This window comes from Chamaea fasciata, unplaced genomic scaffold, assembly GCF_029207755.1.
Source record: "Chamaea fasciata isolate MVZ Bird 193981 ecotype frontalis unplaced genomic scaffold, bChaFas1.0.hap1 SCAF_6, whole genome shotgun sequence".
Taxonomy (NCBI): domain Eukaryota; kingdom Metazoa; phylum Chordata; class Aves; order Passeriformes; family Sylviidae; genus Chamaea; species Chamaea fasciata.
The window spans coordinates 31,954,174-31,977,079 of NW_027094091.1; the positions used below are offsets into that span (position 1 = coordinate 31,954,174).

Genomic DNA, 22,906 nt, shown 5'->3' on the forward strand with positions numbered 1-22,906 from the left:
GGCGGGGCCAGCGGCGGGGCTTTCTCCGCCCCGAGCAGCGGCCAGCGGAGTCGGGCTCGGCGGAACGCAGCTCGGGGCTCGGCGCCGGTGGAGAGAGCAGGCGGCCAAGCTGGTGGGTGCCAGGTGGGGCGAGCAGACGGCGGTGCCGGGATGCGGGCGCGGCGGCGGGGCCGAACAAAGCGGGGGGGAGGGGGATGGACTAGGCTGTGGCTCTCGCTCTCCAGGTCCGCGTGGCCGCCCGCATCTCTGCCGGGGGAATTCGGCTGCGGGGAGCAGGAAGGGAGCCGCGTTTCGCCCTGGCCGGGCTGAGCGCGCCGCTGCCCCGGCTGCCCGCGGGGCTCCGGGCCCCGCAGGCCCGGCGGTCGGTCGGTCGGTCGGTGGTGGGGGCGGACGGGCCCCGGCCTCGCCCGCGGTGCCATCCCAGCCCCGCCGCTTCCCCCTGCCCGGGGCCAGAGCGCGGGGCCTCAGGTATTCGCTTTCCAGAAGCTTAAGGTAGCTAGTTTGTTCCCTTTGTCTTTGTGGAGAAGCTGCTGAAACAGAGAACAAAAAGAAGGGGAAAAAAAAAAAAAAAAGGGCGCTTTAATTCTGAGCTGCTCTCTGGTGACCCCTTGGTAGACCATTAGTGAGCCGGAAACACGGGGTCCGAGTGTGTATTTGGTTCTTCCAAAACAAAGCGTGTTAAACCTCGTCTGTACCGACGAAAGGCACGCCTGGGGTCCTGGCAGGCACTGTGAGTAACTTTTGATAGCATGTAAAAGGCCCTAAAAGGTGTGTTGTGTCCTGTGTGCTCCCTGCCGGGCTGAAGGATAGGGCTGGCCATCTGTAGTCTATTACCCTGTAACTCAGCGTTCTCTCCTTCAGGTATCTCTGCTTGTCGGGTGGTAGGTTTCAAACGAACACACCGTGCCCTTAATATTAAGGAGCCTGATAGGGCTGTTGCTTATAACGGTGGTGATGTGATGAATAGGTAACAGGTGAATTAATAACTCAAGGGTCTCATCTACACTCGGAGTAATTTCAGCTGATTTACAGACTACCTAAAAGTCTGTTTGCTTTTGGAAAGTCAGAATGCTGGCCCAGTGTCAGGGCTTTCCAGCAACGACATGCAGACCAGAAGTAATGGGAAGAGCTGTCTCAGAATGGGCCTGCTCCCATCTGTGGTAGCAGTATTTAGTGTCACACAGAAAATGTAATGGTATATTTCAAATGTTTTTCGTTTTTTTCATATAGTCAGCTTCTGTATTTTCCTTATGTTATTAGTTAGATAATTATTTTTTAGCGTTATACATTATAGAGTGGAATTTTTAAAATTTGTGTATCTGAATTAGTATCATGATATGTTCATGTACAAAAATAACTTCTTTGAATGCTTGACATTTTCTCTTGCAGTCACATGAGGTGGAAAACTGCCCTTTTCTAATCTTTAAGGAGATGTTTTATGATACTGGTGTCTGTTTTGAGCATGTGTTTTAGTAGTGCTACACTCATTGCTTTGTAGCAGCAGACGGATATTGAACATATGTTTGTATATTTCAGGATCCAGTTGGTAACTAAAGACAGTTCAATTATTGGCTTTCCCCTGTCTGATAAGTTTTGGTATTAGTTTTATCACTATACCATTCATTTGTCTTGTCGGTTCTCATTTCAAATAAATATTGCTTTAAAAAGAAACCTGGTGGCTCTTTATGGCAGTGGTGACACATGGTGATGTGAATTTATTTTCATTAGGTCCAGGTATACTAAGTAAATCCTGGCTGGAATGGAGTAAAAAGTTGTTTTTGTTTTTTTTTTTTCCTATCAAAAGAAAAGCACTGGAACTACTGCATTTATGTAGAAGAAAAAATATTTTTACTCTTATTGCTATACAGAGAGACATTGGTCGTTTTTTGGTAGCTTGCAGAGCATATCTTCGGACCTTTTTGAGCCATTTCATTTCTTACCACTTAGTATATGTAAAGATCATTGTAGCATCATTTTTATATTTGCTGTCTCTGTCTCATATGTGGGGGTTTTTTTTTTAAATGTGTTTTTTCAGCTATAATATAGAAAATAAGCTTCCTAAAATCTACAGAATATATTTTGCTAGATCATAAAAATGCTGTTGCTCTTTTCCAGAACTTTACACTTGAAACCTCGTTTTACGTCAGGTTTCAGAGAAAATAACATCAAAGAGCAGAATAAAAATTTGTAATAAATGTTTAAAGCGCTGCCGTGATTTCTTCCCCCCGTTCCTCCCCCCACCAGGATGAGATCATCCTCCACAGGGAAATGCATGGCATCAGTGCATTACCTAAAGCAAGATGAGGCAATTCTTAGTGGCCTGTTAGAATCGGCAGCATCCTCCGGAGAGCATTGCTGTTACCCTGACCGGTGCTTTAGAGCACAAAAATACCCTGCTGGTTCGAAGAGTGCCTAGCAACAAAAGAGCTGTCCATCTCTTTGTGCGTGTCTTTTGTTCTTTAAAGAAGTGCAAGTGACTTGGTGCCTGAGGGTGCTCAGGAATTGATGGATATTAAAAGTGAGTTACCGATTCTGTTCGGAAGATAAACCATGCGAATTTCAAATACTTAAGGTGTTATAACCAGTTTTTCTAGACAATCCCTATAGCTTCTGTAAAGTCTCTCTGACAAGCTCCAATTGTTAAGAAGTAGAGTGCAGGAAGCTTTAACCCTTCATTAAACAATTGAAACTGAAGGCTGTGAACTAGGCTTGCAGAGGCCTTAGTAAGAAATATTTTTATGATACAGTATTACAAGTTGTGTTTTACATTTTTCAGAAAGAAAGTAATATAGTTCGTTGCAACTGTAGGTTTTGCTAGCTACTGCTTCCAATTTCATTGTTTCTTTGGCTCTGGATCAAGGACACCAGTTTCAGAGCGTTAAATTTTAAGGTTGCAAAAGGGTCAAGGAGATAAATCTTACTGTAAGGTCTATTAAATGTTGAAGATCTCTCTTAGTGTTTGCATCCTGCCTTAACATTTATGTTGTAAGAAGCATTCAGTGCTCGCAGCCAGCTGGGTGTGCAGTTTCCTTAGTTAAGCCTGCTGCTGCTCAGCAGTTTGCTTGGAGCTCCTGATGTGAACCCAGGGCAGCCTAATGAGTCCCTTCCCTTGTGATTCCAGGGGTTCATCTGTTGGCCTGTGTTAGCTTTCCCTGTACTTTGGCTGAGTCTTTCTCCAGGTAGTTGTTGGTAGGTGGCTCATCTGATTGAAGCTGGCCAGAGCTGTTTTAAGTACATATTTACTAGTTTACACTCTCTCCTTCATGTACTTGCAGCAGTGGCACTGCAGAACTTCACAGTGCCAAACAGCTGGGATAAACACCTGGGATTTAGCAGAAGTTGATTTCTGTGCTGACATGGCTGCACTGCTGTCAGTACATCTGCTGGTTTTGATAATAGAGTTGGCACGTGATGCTGTGCTTTTTTATATGGTGTGGCTGTTTATTACTGTTGTCAGACAAAAAACAGATGAAGGAAGTTAACCATTTCCCTGTCTTTCTTATTAATCACAGCCACACTGAAGGATTCGGGTTGTGCTCTTGCACATAGTTCTTCTCCAGGAGAAGGAACAGTATGAGTTGCCTCAGAATGGTGGGTGGGTCTGCTTGGATGTTTCCCAACAAATTTTGCTCAGACTGAGAGCTCAGGAAAGCTGAGAACCAAAGCCAAGGATGATTGTAGTAGGGAGGGTTGAAAAAGTCACAGAAACTCCTGAAGCTGGGCTGTGCTGGAGCAGGAGAACTTACAGCATCCTTGTCAATGAAAGCTATTCTTTCCAATTGCTGGGAATCAGAAGCTCTGCTCTCCAGTTAGAGCTGGGTGCACATGTCATTTGTCACTGTAGAACAGACTTTGCTGGCAGTGCTGATGTTCCCTGCCATAGGGTATAGGGTTGGATCACTGTCATGCCACAGGTCATAGGTATTTGAATGCCCTTTGGAGTTGCTTGCCTTTCTCTTTGCACAGGGTACTTCTAATGAATTAGACTTTGAAATTAGGATGATTGAATCCAGATCAAGGTACTGGGCAGTCAAGTTCTGGACTGTAGATTAAGTTCGTACCCCATGATACTGTCTTTAAAGTAAATTTCTAAAACATGATAAAATGTATTTTAGACATTTTATTCCTAAAATACCAAGCTTATTTAATGATTTGGTATATATTGATTTTCAGGAAATTTCCTGTTTGCTGCATTACATAATACAGTTGTCAGGTCTGGAATAATTTGGTGAAGAAGATTTAATTACGTCAGTGGCCTGAAATAATATTCAGAGTAACACTGAAGATCTTTTGAAGCCACTAAAATGTAAGTAAATGTCTTCCTAGAAAGAAGTTAAGAAAGAAGGTTATATGTAACCAAATTAGTGCTTCTGATACATCAGTAATTGTTGCCACAAAAATGCGTGTTTGTGTTGTACTAACAAGAGAATAGATGCAAAGTTGAGACTTAATATAATAATAATATCATTATGTAAGATGGCAAATATAGTTTTCCCCAAAGTAAGAATCTTCTTCATATCTGACCAGCAAATCTTGCTACTTGGTCTGGCTACTTATACCTTCTTATTTACCATAAATATGTCTGTTCAAGTAAGTTTTTGTAAAATTCTTGCCTTGTAATGCCTTGTTTGGCCTTCTTGAGGTCTCAGCATGCCTAAGCATTTATTACTTTGTCCTATCTGGTGGTTTAAATTTATAATGCATAATTGTTTTCTGAAACTTGAGCTTAGGGTAACTTTTGGTAGTATGTTCCATGAGTGCACACCAAGTAACCATGGAGGAGGTTTAATGCTTCTAAATTGATTTCTGATTTGATAGCCATCATAATTTATTGGCCTGTGTTCTCATAAAAGTGTATAGCCCACAGTATAGAGTTCATTTCGTCAACTGTTTAAAGTTACATTGTTGTGGTTTTATTTTAGTGCTATTGCAATTGCCTTCACATACACCATTTGGAATGGGATGCAGTGACATTTCATTTGAAATGGAATGCAGAGAAATTACTCATTTCTCAATCTACTATGACCCAATTTCTAATCTATGTTAGTCTTTACACATATCTAATAACTTGTATTGCTTGATTTTGGTTCCTAATTTCTAATGCATGTGGGGACATTGCAATATTTTAAAGATTGTTTTTGATTTGTTTGTCTCTTACTTTGCTTTTTGTAGAACTTTTCAATGATTTGGTCAGAGGGATCTGCAGACTTTTTCTCAGAGAAGGCAATAATTCAGAAAAATATTTAATGTACTTCTTTCAAATATAATATGTGTAGGGATTACTCAGAATTGTGGGGGGTTTTTTGCCTACTAATATCCTAGGCTAAAGTTATTTTGTGAGCTGTCACAATACTTCTATTTTCTTGTATTTTCAAGCTGATATTTGAAAACAACAATGACAGACATAGGAGATGGACCACATTTGGGGAAAGATCTGGCAGATGCAAAATCTGTTCCAGGTTTTAAAGGGTAAGTGAGGTACCTTTGGTTTCAGTCTGGTCAACAGTTTATGTCTAAGGGATTCTATGGAATCAATCCTTTATATCAGTTAGTTAAGACTGTAAAGTTTAGCATGCTATCACTTACCAAGAAGCTGTTGTGGCAAGGCATCTCTCAGCCTCGAGGAGTAACCGAGAGAGGCATCCCTGCTCCAGGGGAGATCCTGGTGTGCAGCCTGCTGTGGAGTAAGACAAGTGACAAATCATACTTGCATATGAGCTATATTTGGGGATGGTGCATGCTCAGCTAGCCCTTAGATGTTGAAGAAGACTTAGGGCTCTTTGCTGTTGTATTAGGTATCTCCCCAAAGTCCAGCTTCATCCAGAGATAGCCATCGTGCTGGTGGCTGTTGCTTATGCAGAAAAGGAGCACATAGCTGCCACATCTTTTTAGGCTTTGAATATTTTCTTGTGAAAATTCAGTATTAGCTTTTGTTTAGAATTCAGAACAGATTTGCTTTCTCAGAGCTAACCTTTCCTCCAGGTACACAGATTTCAAAAGATGGTAGTAAAAAAGCCCAACTTAATTTCTTGCAGATACAATAATTTGCATCCTTAAACTAAGTTTTCAGTTTTCATATTCTCCTGTGCAGAGGCATTACAGTTTTAAACACAGTTCTTCCTTGATTCTTTTCATCTCAAGCTTGTTGCAAGTTCCACAGGAGGCTACTACAAGTGCAACCTTACCAGTTTCATTGGGCTTGCTAAAACAGCCTATTATTGTCATTATTTTGAAAAGAGAGATGAGAAATTAACACCTAAATTTTGTCTGGTTTCTATACAGAAAGAACCTACCTGCTAGCAAGTCTATGGACTCTGGAATTCTGCCAGACTACAGTTACAGAATGGATTATCCAGAGATGGGGGAATGTGTGATAATAAACAATAAGAACTTCCACAGACATACTGGTACCACTCACAGATTTTTGACTTTTTTCCTTAATTTAGATAAATTAGTGCCGTGTGTTATTTTTCGAAATTAAATACGCAGTTTTGATTGCACTCTAAAATTAACTCATGGGTGTGATTTATTTCAGTCCATTCTTCCAAATATGCATAGAAGAAACACATTAGGGTATTGCAGTAATGAGGAGGAAAATTGATCAGCAGTACAAGTCTGTTTTACCTTTAAGTCATGATTTCTATTTTGCAAATTAAATTCTTCTTATGACCTTATGTAGATAAGTAGATATAAAAATAAGATACAGATAAATCTACAATACAGGTGCAGAGGATGGGAGATGGTGTGCCCATGTAAAGGTGCAATGTTTTCTCTGCTAGAATGGATCTGGAATAATGGAGTATTTCAGACTGATACAGCTATAAACAAGAAAAGAATTTGGCTCAATCTAACCATGCCATCTATATAATACAAAAAAATAACACATTTCTCTTATGTATAGGCATGTCACCCCGTTCAGGTACAGACGCAGATGCTGTAAGTGTCAGAGAAGTTTTTATGAAGTTGGGATATAAAATAAAGATCAACAATGATCTTTCATGTAAGGACATTTTTAACCTATTGAAAAATGGTAAGTTATTATATGTTTAGTGTGTGCATGAAGTCAACCACTGTTCCAAATATATATCTCTAGCCCTCACATCTCTTCTTTCTGGGTTCTGTTAGATGATATTTCACACCTTCTGGTGATTTATTGCTAAGGATGACATGTACATCATAGTTTCTATGTTTATTCATCTTAGCTGTCTCTCCATCTTTTGTGCCATGACTGTTGTCTCCGTATCCTTTCTCATCTTCTAAAGAAGGATGGAAAAAAGGCTGAAACTTAAATGCAGACTGATTTATATTCTGACCCTAGGATCACTGAAGCTCTGTGAGTTGGAAAGAAAACTGTTAGATTGGGTAGAGGGGTTCTGTTCTTAATGCTTAGTGGTGTGGCCCAAGGTGGGGTTCTGGTTGAGGGACCAGAACTCCAGGTGTGTGGACTGAATTTTCTTTTGGATAAATAACTCACATTTTGTTTAACTTGTGAAACAAAACGCCCTTCTCTCAAGTGAGAGCTTTATACTACTGTGTTAGTCCTGCTTTGTTTGGACTTGGCTACATCTAGGGGTGCCTGGAGGTATCAGCAGCCCTGGAACACAGGCCATTCTAGTTAACTGTTGGAAGGTTCTCTGCCATGACTGGGACTCGTGCCCACTAGTGCTCTCCCAGACTGTTACAGCTGATACTTACAGTGAAAGTATTCCAGTGATTATTCCCAACATCAGTTAGCCTGCAGCAATCCTGGTCTTGGTTTTTGTGTTTGGTTTTCTTTGGTTTATGGGTTTGGTATGGTTTTGTTTTTTTAAATGAAACTATTTGCAAACATAGATGTAGGTTCTTTCATGCCAGTTAATGTTTATGCCAGAAAATGTTCCCAGGCATGGCTAATTCATTAGCATTGTTGCAGCTGGTCTGTTGACAGTAGCTGAAAATGTGGCTCTTCTAAATGTAGTGCTTGTCCATAAATTGTAGAAATCCTGAGTGCACATCACTTGAGTAACGGTGAAACAATTCATTTATTCCAGAACAGAAATTTAGTGCTTTGCTAAGCACCTAACAGTAAGACTTCAGATTTAGGGACTGTTTTCATTTTTCATCTACAAACTCTTGCATCTTTTTGAGTTACCACTCATAATTTCTTTTGGATCCTTTTTTTAACCTTGTTTGTATCTTTTAATAAATTTGAAAAAATCATCTTGGTCCTCAAGTACATTTCCCACAATGTCAGGCAACAAAAGACATTGGAGAATATAAATTCTATGCTATTTGTATACCACAAGATGAAAAAAGTGTAAAACTACAAACATTTTATATTAAGCTTAAATAACTAAGTACAAAAATTAAGAGGATTCAAAAATCTTTCTAGACCTCACTACAGGTAAAAAGTGAGAGAGAGAAGTGTACTGCTAGTACTGCAGGAGCCGCAATAACTGTCATGCTACATTTAGTTCCCATATAATCCAGGTAGTTAAAGCATCCCCAATAGGAAAGAAAGGTAGGACTTCTCCGTTCTTTCCCAAAACTCAAGATATTCCATCAGTCCAATCCCAGCTCAGAAGATTGACTGTTATTGCATCAATGAGGTGTATCATACAGATGTTGAGACACTGTGGGAATACGCTTTTTGTCTCCTTGGAGTATTCCTGGCCTAGTTCTGTGACTGTGTCTTGCAGTGGGTAGAGCTGGCCCTTAGTTTGGGGTCTTCTGTGCCCAACCTCCTGAAATAAAGTAGGCAGGCTTCTTCTGTTCAGGAGTGAAAACTCTTTGGAGGTTTCTAAACATGCAAATTAGTTCTTAAAGACTTCTGTGACATAGGATCAAATGTTCCAAAATTTTTAGAGAGTACAGGAAGTTAAGATAATTCTCTTTTTTCTTTTAAGTTTCTGAGGAAGATCACAGCAAGCGGAGCAGTTTTGTTTGCGTGTTGCTAAGCCATGGCGAGGAAGGGTTGATCTATGGTACAGATGGGCCTCTTGAACTGAAATTACTAACAAGCCTTTTCAGAGGTGACAGGTGCAGAAGTTTAGCAGGAAAACCCAAGCTCTTTTTCATTCAGGTAATGTACAGCTGAACAACGATCATCAAATCAGCCAGCTGGTTTAAAAAAAAGACAATTTCACACTAGTTACTAGTGCAAAAAGTTAATCCTTTCTAATATAGATTTGAATGTAATTACTTTCAGAGTAAGATTCTCTTCAGGTCTGAAGTGGCACAATTTTCCCTGTTAGATAGGCTGCATTTATAACAGCTGATGTTGCATTTATTCTATGTGTTTAATAAAATCTTAGGTAATATTGTAATGAGTTTCTGAGTGCACTTTCAAATGAATATCTTATCTTATCCAAACTGTGTAATTGACTTAAACAAGTGTTACTACTTTTCTTCTGTCTAGTAGAAATGTGATGCATAAATTCTTGTTGTTTTTGCAATTTTTAAATCATGATATTATAATTTTTAAAGCACAAAATACCAATGTTTTTATAATGATCACTGCCTTTGTTTTTCTATTTTAATATTATTTTTCATTCTTCTTTCTACCAAATAGGCTTGTAGAGGGACAGAATTGGATTCTGGTATTGAGACAGACAGTGGATCAGAGGAAACAATGTGTCAGAAAATACCTGTAGAGGCAGACTTCCTGTATGCCTATTCTACAGCTCCAGGTGAGGGACTGTATCCATGTCAGCCTGTACTCATGCTATAAATTACAACTTGGAGTTGCACCCAGTCAGTGGATGACTTCACTTGCATGGAATGTCCCTTTGGTCAGTTTGGGTCAGCTGTCCTAGTTGTGTCCCCTCACAGGATCTTGCCCACTCGCAGCCCCTTGGTGGGGGGAATGTTGGGGAGGCAGCACTGCCCAGCAGTAGCCAAAGCACTGGAGTGTTGTCAACGCCTTTCCAGCTACCAGGGCAGAGCACAGCACTGTGAGGGCTGCTGTAAGAAAATGAACTCCAGCTCAGCCAGACCTAATACACTCTGTTACTTCCCTCAATCACTTTTTGTAATTTGACTTGATTTCTTTTTGAGGTGGTTGCTATTCTCAGTTCCTACAAAACCCCTAACAAACACTGAATATATCCTCCTCATGAGCAAACCCTCAAATGCTTATCTGCTGGAAGTTCAGTTAATTGGAGTTGTGCAAATAATTTACAGCAAGAGGAAAATACATTGTTCTGAGAGGAAACAAAACGGATATGCAGAAGTGGATGATAAGTACTAGCATATTATTTGTCCAGCGACTGTATTTGCATTGCATTGCAAGCAAAATTGCAATTTGCTTGCAAATTGCCACATTTTACTCCAATTCAAGCAAAATCGGTACTGGCAGAGCCCTTCATATATCCTTTACATTTCCACTTAGCAGAAGTAGGTTCAGTCTTCAATTTTGCCCATATTTGTGACACTAGTGAAACTAGTGACACTGAAACCCATTTTCTATCTGTACTGTCACCTCTTCTTTGTATTCGTGCACCTCATGAGAAGTAGTAAGTGATTCATGACTAAGTTTGCTGCAGCAGATTATTTTCCTGCCTTTTGATTTTCTTCCTACTTAAAGTTTTCTTAGATTATAAAAAATGACAGGATTAGAAAAAAAAATTAAGTTTGAACTTGTGGAGATGATAAAATCTAAGTGTTGTTGGTTGGTGGTTTTGATCTTTTAAAATAAAACTTTGATTGCTATTGGAAACAATGCGTTGTTCTCCTAATTGCTGACCTGTCCTGTATCAAAGGCTGCTCCATCTGATCACTTTGACATTGCTCTCTTCCACAGGCTATTACTCTTGGAGGAACTCAGCTGAAGGCTCATGGTTTATTCAGTCACTGTGTAAAATGCTGAAGGAACATGCAAGGAAACTTGAACTCATGCAGATTTTAACTCGTGTCAATCGCAGAGTGGCAGAGTATGAGTCCTGCTCAACTCGACAAGATTTTAATGCAAAGAAACAAATTCCATGTATTGTCTCTATGCTCACCAAAGAATTCTATTTCCCTTCCTAAAATAATTTTTCCGTTCCTGTTTTTATCTGCATTTTATATGCAATATTAGTACAAAATACCACTTTTAAATCTGAATAACTGTTCACTACTGTGTGTGGCACAATGAAGTGTCTCAAAGTTAGATATATGTCTGTTGTTAGAAGTAAAACAGTATAGCTGTGTAGAAATGCAAAGCTGAGTAGCTGAAGCAGATTTGAAAGTAGTGCTCTGAGTATCGCAAAAAATTAGGAAGGGGAGACTGAAGAAAGATCAAGTCATTTATTGGAACTATTTGGTGCTACATTTTACTTTGCTGATGGGGCAGAGGAAAGAAGCAGTTCTTGCAAATAGTTTGGTTTCATATCTTACAAAGAACATTCAGAGTGTCAGTGATGGTAATATGATAGTAGTGTTGTCACACATTTCTTCCTAACTCGAGTTCTTGAAGTTTAGGTTATAAACTAACCTGAACTATTTTTACACTTTTGGGCATAAACTGTGGAGAACAGCCATTTCATATTTTTACATACAATTGCAAAACATATTTAGAGTAGAGTCAGTTTTTCCTGATAATTCCTGATAATTTAATAACTTTCTGTATGGAATATTAGATAAAACAATTAGATCAACATGGTAGCTGTTTCAAAATAAATTTTGTATTCTGACCTTGAAGCTGAGTGCCTAAAGGGGCTAGTCTTCCAAAATGTCTTTTTCTGCAGCTCCTCAAGGGTGGAGCTGTTGGAGCATATTTGGGGCTATAAGAATCGGGGCAAAAGGAAGTCTGCATTCTGAACAGTCTGCTGGAGAAATTTCACTTCATAACGCGAATTCCACTCAATTAATTACAAACTTCAGCTAAAATGTGTTAACAAAGGGTAAATTTTTATCTCTAGATTCTGAAATTTGTGAAACAGACTTAAAAAATTGCAAAACGTTTTTGCTGATGTTTCAACTTGTAACAGTCTTTTTAAGATCAGTGGAAGACAGAATATGAAATTAATATAGGTGCTTCAAAACAAAACTTGAAACTCTTTTAAAATTCTGTAGCAAAACCAAATGTTTGCAAATTGATGTTCACTTCCAGAGGCATTTCATACTTGGGTGTTTTTTAATTAAATGCTGTTTCCTAGATTGTATCATGCTTTTCTGTGTGTTGTTTAAGATCTGACAGTTTTCACAGATTAATCTTAACTTTAATAATATCCTTTTTCCCTCAAATTTCTAGTGTCCTTTTTTCTCCCTCATCAGTCTTACCACCTGAAATTGAAAAGAATCCATTTTAAAGCGTTGTATGCTATTGTATAGCCAGGTAGTAGAGTAGTGACTGAGACCTGGGAAATGCAGGTTCAAAAGGGATACAGAAGAGTCAGTTTTAAATATTGTAGATGAGTTCCCTGATGACTGCCTGCTGGATGGGAGCAATCCTGTCTCTCTCTTATAGAAATGTTCTGTGAGAGAGGGTTGGTCCATTTTAACTCATTGAAATTTTAGTTCTGGGCAGATTCTTGCCCATGCTTCTGTTGAAAAATTAAATAGGCCTCCTCTTCTTGTAGGTTGTGAATTACAACGAGCATTTGCAAGGTAGTAAATGACTGACAGGACTTCTCTTCATCTGCTTCAGAGTAATGGGGCATAGGGATGTTCCTTGAGTTCTGAATTATTTTGCTGGGAAAAACTCCTGTCACAGAGTTTGCTTTTCCCTTAGATTTAATAAGTTCTGCTCTTAATTCATCTCCCTTTAAAGGAAAATTATTGTACAGCTTTTCCAATGGTCCTTAAAACAGAGCAGAACAAAACCAAAGCTAGGCTACAATGAATAGCCAGTTGGAGGAATCAGGCCTGCATGCATTGTGGCATATGTGGTAAAGGCGTTTCCTGAGGTATACCATGAGAGACCTGCTGGAGGGATTTCAAAGGGCACAATGGCCTGGTGATGGGGGTGAGGGGTTATCGTTATCTTACCTTAGCTCTGCAACTGACCAGATGGAAGAGGAAATGATTGTACATGTTCCACCCCGGGCATGGCCCACAGCCTTTGTAGTCTCTCACTCTGTAACTCTCCATCATATCCCTTTTTTTATATATAAAATGGCTGCACCACTGTTCATGATGGCAGTGACAGAATACTTGACTACAGTCTCACCTTCACTTCTCCCAAAAATATTTGAAATCCTCCATGGCAGAGGATGAGAATGTGACCACCGTGCAGAAAAGTTGGTCGGCTTGTTCCTCTCTCCTCCGTAAAGCAGGGAGATCTCTGGTAAGATTTCCACTTGCACCAGAGCATACCTGGAAACACATATGCATAGTGCTGTACTCTCTCATAGATTATGTAGGTCTAGTGAATTTATCACTGGCATTCTAACAAGAATCTGTTAGATTGCCTGTTGCTCCAATAAACTCCACCATTTGTTAATGTGTGGTCATGACTGAGACCAGACTTTGAGTGTAGCCCACATTGTGCATGAGAGATCTTACTGAACACAGCCAGACTTACACTGCTGTATTGGTTATAATCAGAAGCTAAACCTAGCCCCATTCAGCCCCTCTGATCTCTGAGGACTAGTTGGAAAGCAAGGGAATTTATTTTCTGTTGAATTTCTGTACTCTAAGCACCAAACATTTACTACAGGTAGGGCTTAGGAAATGAGGTATTCCTATCAAGTTTTAGGACAAGAGCCACATTTTACTCCAAGTCAGTAGATTCCTTCACAATGGCAAGGAGGCAGCTAGATACTTCAAACTGAGGGATGGAGTTCCAGTCTGTAGGACTTGCTTGTAGAGACAGAGCCTGTTGGAGAAGGCTGAGGGAGAGGTGATAGCATCCTTTTTTTCTCATGTCTTTCCTAAACACTCTGTTCATAATAATCTTTCATCCCACTGCCTCTTACCCAAATTCAACCTTTTTACTGGATCACATTTTCCTAATTATCCATGATCTCACTAGCTCACCAGACCTTGCCAAATCAAGTCAGGTGAAAGGCTGGATGAAAGCACTTTCATGAAAGTGAATATGCTACCCTGAAGGGAACAGTTCATTGCTTCCACAAGGGAGACCTTTCGTGCCAAGCATGGCTGCAGTTTCCAAGCTGAGCTGGAAAACAAACACCTGTTTTCACCTGAAGATCTGTGACTACCTGGATCATCAGTTAAATCGTGTCCAGAAGGCTTTTAAGAAGTCTGACATTAGTATTTTGCTGACTTGAAAAGCCAACAGAACCACAAACTTTTCAAAAATCCATTAGTAAGTTAAATAAGATGGCATATGAGATACCTAACAATTTTTACTGTTTTCTAGTAAAACAAAACAAAAACCAACTGACTAAAAAAAAACCCCACCACCAAACCAATAAAACCAACACTAATTTCTTTTTTGAATAAACACACTTAATGTTAAACAATGGAAGGCAGAAGAAAGTAAAAGACCCAGGCTGAAACCGGGGAGGCAACTAATGCTGTCTTGGTTTACAGCAGGTCAGATACTCCCTTCTGGCTAAGCAAATCCTTATTTTGAATACAGTCAGTCTGCCTTCTTCCTATAACAGCCTCTGAGAGTACCCATTTCAAATATGAGTTTGTTAAAAGAAAAAAAAAAAAAAGGCAAGTCAGACACCAATGCTTGTAAGCCCCATGGAAACTGTCTTTCCCTGAGAACAAAATCCACACTTTTATTACTCTGCTCCATAAGAAAACCCATGGAACTTACTCAAAATACAAATTTGGGGTTGCTCAGTCTGGGAAAGAGATGGCTCCAGGGAGACCTTAGAGCAGCATGTCAGAATCTAAAGGGAGCTGGGGACAGAGTTTTTAGCAGGGCCTGTTGCAATAGGACAAGGGATTGTGGTTTTAAACTAAAAGAGGGTAGATTCAAACTACATTTGAGGAAGTTCTTTTATGATGAGGGTGGTGAAACACAGGAACAGGTTGCCCAGGGAGGTGGTAAGTGCCCCATCTCTGGAAATACTGAAGGTCAGGTTGGACAGGATCTGAGCAACCTGGTCTAGTGGAAGGGGGTCCCTGCTTGCTGCAGGAGGGGTGGACTAGATGGCGTTTAAAGGTCCCTTCCAACACAAATCATTCTTTGCTTCTATGATGATACTGTTGTTAACAACTACCGGGTCTCCTTCTATACATGATGCATTGCTCTTGGAAGTTGATATGGTTTCTCCTTAAATTATAAACCGCATCACTATGCATTCACTGGATTACTATACAATCACATGCAATTCATATTTTTAACTATAATATCAGTTGAGTTTTTTTTTACTGAAGCCAGGCAGTATGCCTATGAAATCACATCTAGTGATTAAGAATATTAGCAGTATGAGTAATAACAGCTAAATTAAGACTTGTCACTTCATATTCTCTAAGGAATGGTACTCATTACCAGAAAAAACAACCTTTCAGCTGTGTATTTAATCCCGGTCTTGATTGCAGACAACAGAACAGTCACAGCAGAACTCTGGCTTTCTGAGAGACCAGGGTCAGAGGTAAACTACTACTTCATCACCACCGGGTGTCACTGCAGATAGCACAATAATCTCCAAAGCTCGCATTACTGAGTTATGCGAAATGAAATCCAAAAGCCTGCTGAATGAAGCAATGCCTTCACAGCTGTCAGTGGTTGTTTGCTGTCAGCTCATGTGTTTATTACATCCTGGGACTTGCATCCTGAAGTATGCGAGAACATCATATTGCTGCTTTCCAAGAAAGCCACACTGTCATATTGAATATCAGAGTAAACAAGAATCAGCTGATTTTGAGGCAAAAAGGCTTGTCTTTGCTGCCCTGGACCTACACAGAGAATACATCCAACTACGGAGCATGTCCCCTTGCAGATCCCTGTCAAACCACTGATAGTCCTGTTACATTTTTAAAAAATTCACAGCACTCCACAAAACAGGTTTCTGCCGTATCTGTGGTGATGGTCTTCAAACAAGACTGGTGCAATAGCTTGCTTTGTCTGCATCATGACAGTGAATTAGTGGAAACAGAGAGAAGAAAGCCTTGTAAGCTCCTAATTTTAATTTTATTCCTTCAAATCAAATTCTGAAGTTCAGATTTTCCTGCATAATCACAAACCAAAAAATTAGGATCTATCTTCTCCTTGCAAACGAAACAATGTTCTTTTCTTCCTAGAGACCAAGACGTTCCATCATGAAGACAGTTGCATAATGAAAGTGTCTCAAAAGAAAACAAGATGCACAGTAGTCCTTTTCCAAAAGTGATTTTGCTTAGTGTTTGCAGACAAGATTTGATACCAGATTAAATGGCTTACAAGTGCTGCCCCCAATGTCAAAGGACTGGCAATGGTGCTCTGCCTTTGCCTGCTGAGCACAAGACCAGAATATTTCTGTCTAGTTGAACATGGTGAGCTTTACAGGGACTTACCTAATGGATTCCATCGGATGGGGTGTGTAGAAGACTAACATAGATGATCTAATAGGTCCTCCTTGTTTCAAATTGTATACAGAAAGGTACCTTGCAAATCTGTCTCACTACCTCTGAAAGATGACCAGTAACAGGTTTTCCAGAATATGCGTAAAGCAGTAGTAATATTGTCTGAGGGGTTTGAGAGTATCTGATGCAAAGATGTACCAAGCACAGTACTCCATGACCATTAAAAAATGTTGGTTCTATTTATTTAACCACAAGACCTCTACGAAGAGTAGTGGAAAGAGCCATCACTGTGAAATTTACCACCATCTGCCACCATAAAAAACATGATTAATAGTAAACAATAACAGGGTGATTTAAAAATGTAAGATCCTTCTTAACAGACACAAGCATTTCCTCTTTCAGTCTATTTCTGATACTGAAAACAGAACATTTTGTGTTCCCTTTTATTCCATTCAGCTAAAAGCCACTTCCTCAAATACACAGCCCATACCTCTCCTGCATGATGCAATGCAAAAAAAGGCTGGTTGAAGGCAGGAGTAACCTTCTCTGCATAGAGTGCTTCTCCTGCTGGTCCTCTTCACTCTTCTTTGCCTCCTCATCCTCAGCTGGCTCCCCGTGCTCAGCACACTCCCACCTCACCTTGGCTGAGGCTATGAGCTTTCTGGATGAGGGAAGGACCTTTAGGTCATGGGGATGCTGTGGCTGCAGGAAGTCCTGAGCCTGGACATGCACTCAGGGGACTGTGGCTTCCCCACCTGATATGTGGTCCCATTCCCCAGACTGTTGGTAAGACTGGTGACCCCACAGGTGTTGCTTTCTTCACTCAGCCTGCTTGTTATTCAGACCTCAGGAAGCCAATTAAAAACCCCAAGTGAGCTTTGATTTCTCTGCTCTTCAGGCTTGACACTTAAAGCCAAGAGTCCATAATTCTTGGTTAACCTTTTCTTTCCCAGGATGGGATCTATATAAGAATGAATGCACTATTATGACAAAATTGTCTCCTGAGACCTATGGAAGATGGGAGAAGAAGCAGAAGAAGGATCCAGCTTTACTGAGTCTCCAGCAGCACAACAGGAGCTTGGCCTTACGTTTGGTAGCTTCTGCCTGCTGAAATGCTGCTGGCTGAAAGCACAGACTCACAGAATGTTTTGGGTTGGAAGGGACCTTAGAGACTGTCTAGTTTCAACACCCCCTGCCACAGGCCTGGACAGCTTCCACCAGACTACATTGCTCAAAGCTCCATCCAACCTGGCCTTGAAAACTTCCAGGGATGGATCCACAACTCCTCTGGGCAGTAGGAAACTTCTTCCTATCATCTAATCTAAATCTACATTCTTTCAGTTCAAAGCCATTTTCGCTTGTCCTATCACCATGTGCCCTTGTAAAAAGTCCCTCTTCAGCTTTCTTAGAACCCCTTTGGTATTAAATGGCTGCAGTAAGGTCATCCCAGAGCCTTCCCTCCACCAGGGTGACAAACCCACACCCAAAAGGCAAAATGAAAACCAGATCCTTCCACTCCTTTCACTAGTTCCCATATTTTATGCTTGCATGTGATGTATAAGCCTCCCTGGCCAGCACCCTGCTCTAGTGGGGCTTCCCTGTAGGCCACCTCTAAGGGCCAGTGGTGCACAGGGCTCGGTGGCCCACAGCACTCCAGGTTTCTGTCAGGGAGCCCAAAGGGTGGCACTCACTTTTATAAGTGAGTCACAAAAGAAGAGTGGGGGTTTGAGTCATACTGAAATCAGTTCAAAAACAACAGGTGCCTTAGCTGCTCAAAGTGACCTGGCTCTGTGATGATGACAGAACAGCAGCCTGAGCAGCAGGGAGGGACAGCAGCAGGGTGAGCAATGGAATCTGTGTCACCAGCTGGGTGCTGCAAGGGCTGTATCCCCTCAGGGCCAGACATAGGCTGGGTGAGCTGGGGAGGCACTGCTGGGGAATTTAGAATGGAGGCTTTACCTGCTGGGCCATGTCAACACAGTCACGTTTTGGTCAGCTTTTCCCAAAGGTGCCACTGTGGGAGCCAGGGGGGAGGGCAAGGGAAGCAAGGAGGACAGCAGTGAGATGGGAGACCCGAGCAGGGGGTCAGAAGGTGGCACCTCTGACTGCAGCCTTGAGCTACTGACCAGCCGCTCTGGAAACCTCTGGGAGGGAAGAGGCTTTGCAGCAATGTATCAGCTACACTGAGTCTTCTAACTCGGATGTTGACCTCAGGAATGTAATCAGAGGGCTGATTATAAATAGTCTATGCAGTTGTTGATGAGATTAAAATGTTCTGCAGCAGGCAATTGGAAGGAGAGCGTTACTTCACTGAAAAGTTACTCCAGTGTCTGCTCAAGATCCTGTACCTCTGTAATCTATGGCTGCACTGTCATCTAAGTCTGAAAAAGGGAAGTGCTAAAAAAAGACTCAAAACATGGTCCCAGAAAGAGGGGGAAAGAGGAAGCAACCTGGCTTACAAAGCTGGGGGTGAGGGACAAGGGGAAATAGGCCAGGGATCAGAGAAAATTAGGAAGGAGGGAGGACAGTCACTGGAGGGATCCCAGTCCAGCATGGGCCAGGCTTAACTCAGAGTTAATACACAACAATAACCTTCAATAAAAAAGACTAAACCAGGAAAACCCGAAGTTAAGGGAATGCCCTGAATATTAGAAGTAAAAACCTCCAGGTAAACCATCAGTGCTAATTGTGTTCAGGTGGCAGCATTTAATGGAGCTTGGAAGAAACAGAAGGAAAAGGAGGTAGAGAAGGAGAAGAGCAAGCTGTGAGTGACCCAGCAACTTGAGGCACCTGCTGTAGCTGAGAGTTGTGCCCAGCCCTATGAGATAGGCACAAAACATATCCAGGAATAGCTGATTCTATCAGCCACAGGTTTGAGAAGCTGTTGCTGCCAGACCTGTGCTGTTTCAGAGAATTGAGGAAAGCACCAGGAAAACTCCCTGGGAAGGCCCAAACTTTGCAACCTCAAACTCTGGAGTCATCCAACTCAAACTCCTCAACTCTGGAGTCATCATCCCTGGAGATGTTCAAGAAAGGACTGAACATGGTGTTTAGTGCTATGATCTAGTTGACAAGACGGTAATCAGTCAAGAATTGGACTTGATGATCTTAAAAGTCTGTTCCACCCTAAATGATTCTTTGACTTCACAAGCAAAGGAAACAGCAGGCAGAACCAGAGGGGCAGAAAAGAAGGCAAGGAAATGATGCTGGGCAGTGAAGAAAGAGACCTGCTGCGGGTTTTTTTAAAGTTAGTACAGAAGAATTTTAAGGAGTAATTGGAGAGGTGCCAGGACCTTTGCAGGATTCTGCTCTAGAGCATCATCCAAATGGGGGTGGCAGCTGGGAAGAAAGTGGAGGAGCACTTGCTGGGCAGTGGGACAAGGATGGCTTTGGTGGGCATGGGGTCCAGGAAAAGCCTTGAAAACAGACAGGCAAGCTGTGTCAAAAAACGTGTTTGGAAGAGAACAGTGATGCAGCAGAGGGATGCAAGAGGAATACAGCGATGACCAGTGGTGGGCTGGGAAAACCACCTGCTGGAGGCTCAGCAAAGCACTGGTGGCAACCAAGGTATGGAGCTCTTGAGCAAGAGTTGTAGCTGTGAGGATGCCTTGAATAGGCCTGGTCATGGATCCTCTGCAGGCAAGTGTGTAGGGAAGGTGAGCTCTGCTGGTGTCCATCACAGGCTGCTTCCACGTCTGGAAAGGTCTCCCCGTGCTGTTTCCCTGCCAGCTCACAGTGCAGGCAGACTGATAGAGAGAGATTATTCAGGATGGACTGACTTGGAAACTTCAGATTTCAGTCTCTCCTGCCTCTGAGTACAACCTGGTTTTCAGTTTGACAGGATAATGGATCAGCAGCACACGGGATGGAATGAAGTTTGTGTCTGTGAATGAAGAAATCCCTGAAGATAGGTGAGTCAGGACAAAAGGAGGAGAAAAGTATGGAGTGTTCCTCATTCACTGCTGAAAGTTGGAGTATTTGGGAGTAAAACAGCTCATTTATGAAATTCATAGATTGGAGAATTTTGCTGAGAGAAACAGAAGAAGTGTTGTGAAGGATTAAAAAGGGTGCTCTGAGAGATGCTACAAAACAAATACCTTTTTTCCCTGCTTTCTTCAAAACAAAATAGTAGTTATCAGCCTTGTCCTAGTGACTGAAACACATACTGTAACTGAAGGCTGTCCTATTACTGACACTGAGTGCATGCACGAGTGACAGCAGCAACATTCACAGGTGCCAAGCTCTACAAACCCATTTAAATCAATACAATATTCCCATTGATACAGTCTTCCCAAGTTCTGGCTGAAGCTGTGTTCCTATGGCTGGCTTTCAGCATCCCCTTGTGTGAATCTTTGGAGCTTGGTATTACCAGGTTGTAACAGTATGAGAGGCAGAACAAAATGCAATCCATAACCTGAAGGGTTATTGCCTTGGATGTGTTTCTTACCCAAGGTCTAAACAGAGTGAGAAAGCAAACACACTTTACTGATACAAGACATAGCAATAGAAGTAGAAAAATACCCAAACCCTATGAACAGAGAAACTTCAGTTGTCAAATTTCCTGTGGCTTTATGCTTCCTGTTTATGTTCCTTTCATGCCACACATATGAAGGGGCAAGCTCTCATTAGGGTTTTTTGGGCACCTGTGGCTGTGGCAAATGACTCCTGTGCATATTTCTTCACCAGGGAGAAGGTGAGTGACAGCAGCTGAGGGTGATTTGTTCTTGCACTGCTCATCACAGGCATCTACAGCAGCCCAGAGACTAACAGGGTGTTGAAACCTGTGTGCAGCTGAGCAGAGTGAAAGCAGTGCAAAAACATTGTGACCTTCTACGATTCCTTCATTTTAATGATGGAGGTGATTTTAAAAGAATCTATGTTTCATAAGACTGATAATTACCCCACTAAATTTGCCACTATCTTGCATTTAGGTTACAAGTATGAAGCTTTGGGGAGATTTGCTGGGAGCCAGTTCACTCATTGGCCCTTACTCTGGTTTGAGCTCTAAGCCATGCCCCTTGAAATCACACTTGCAGTGGAATCATGATACCAAGGGAAAAAAACCATGGGGGTATCACACTTAAGCTGGGAAACGAGATTCCAGGATGGATGTACATGTAGATGTGGCACTGAGCAATGAGAGATTTCTGGGCAAGGGCCCTGCAAAAGATTGGAGCAAAATGTCATGAACCTTTGCAACCCAAAGATAAGAGCTGAAAAAGCGTAAAAATATAGAGGCAAGCTTCCTCTACCTCAGGCTTCTTTCTTCAGCTGTGTCCTGATCATTCCATAACTGCAAGAGATAAGGTATCGGTTGTGCAGTTCACCATTTACCTCCTTTCTAAAACAGAGGATCGTTTGTTTTGCCATCTTGAAAAATATTGCAAAACACTCCAAACACTGATTGCAGGCATAAATCAACAGCACTGCAGGTGCCGCCCATTTCCAGGCTGATTTTGCTCCACGTCTCGGAGGCGTAAATGGGAGACAGGAGCACAGCCACAGCCAAACTCCTCAACTCACCTCACTGAGGTCTCATGGGGATTTTGGTTGGGAAATGGGAAAACTGAAACTCAAATCTAATGAGATAAAGTAAGAACCTGAGTCGAGGGTGGAGGGGAGAAGAGGGGATGGGAGAAAACGTGTTTTAAGGCACAGGCAGCCCTGCCAGCCTCATTGGCACAAGTGCTGGGCAGAAAGGAGAGTTCTTACCTGAGGTCTTACCTGCCTGCCCCCACTGACTGCTGTGGTACCTGGCTGTGCATCAAGCCCTGCTGTCTTACAGAAGTTTAACTTCCAGCAGGGATTAGCTGGCTTTGACCTGGTAAAATCCAGACAGCCATGTTGGGTCAGGTGGGCTGGGGGCTGTGCATTCACTACTCCAAATTTTCCACAATCATGGAATTACAAGGGCAGGTGGACAGCAGTCCTGTGATAGTGGACACTCAATGAGTCCTTCAAGCCCTGTGGGTTTTGTCCTTTGGGCATTTCCTTTAAATTAGCAAAATAACCAGCAAGCAACAGCATTGAAGTTTGGGCACAAAGTGTGAGATGAGGATCTGAAGAGCACTGGGCTTTTAGGGAGAGGTCATGCTTTCACCAGAACCATGAACAAAGTGGGACAAAGGGGCATTTTGAGCAACCTGTCTTTTACCTTCCTCATGTCTTCAGCTCATCAGGATTACCACAACTACTGCATCAAAAGCAGTGTGGCCAGCAGGTCAGGGAAGGTCACTCTGCCCCTCTATTCCATTCTGGTGAGACCCCACGTGGAGTATTGAGTCCAGCTCTGGGGTCCTCAGCACAGGAAGGACATGGACCTGTTGGAGTGAATCTACAGGAGAACCACCAGGATGTTTAGAGGGATGGAGCACTTCTGTGAGGAAAGGCTGAGAGAATTTGGGTTGTTCAACCTGGAGAAGGCTTTGGGGTAACCTAACTGAGGCCTTCCAGTACCTGAAGGGTATCTGAAGGACAGATGGAGAGAGACTTTTTATGAAGACATATAGTGAAAGGACAA

At 41.9% G+C, this 22,906-nt stretch overlaps 1 protein-coding gene across 2 annotated transcripts; it reads left to right on the forward strand.

Moving 5' to 3' along the window:
* Positions 1–10: 10 nt before the first annotated feature.
* Positions 11–12,122, forward strand: CASP3 (caspase 3). Of its 2 annotated transcripts, none has more exons than XM_066185904.1 (8): positions 11–112; positions 4,174–4,306; positions 5,377–5,469; positions 6,283–6,407; positions 6,902–7,030; positions 8,886–9,061; positions 9,551–9,668; positions 10,781–12,122. In XM_066185904.1, the coding sequence occupies exons 3-8, from the start codon at positions 5,396–5,398 to the stop codon at positions 11,005–11,007; spliced, it is 849 nt and encodes a 282-aa protein (XP_066042001.1). In that variant the 5' UTR covers positions 11–112; positions 4,174–4,306; positions 5,377–5,395; the 3' UTR covers positions 11,008–12,122. The 2 variants fall into 2 exon arrangements, with proteins under 2 accessions (XP_066042001.1, XP_066042002.1); XM_066185905.1 differs by having other exon boundaries at positions 34–123.
* Positions 12,123–22,906: the final 10,784 nt, after the last annotated feature.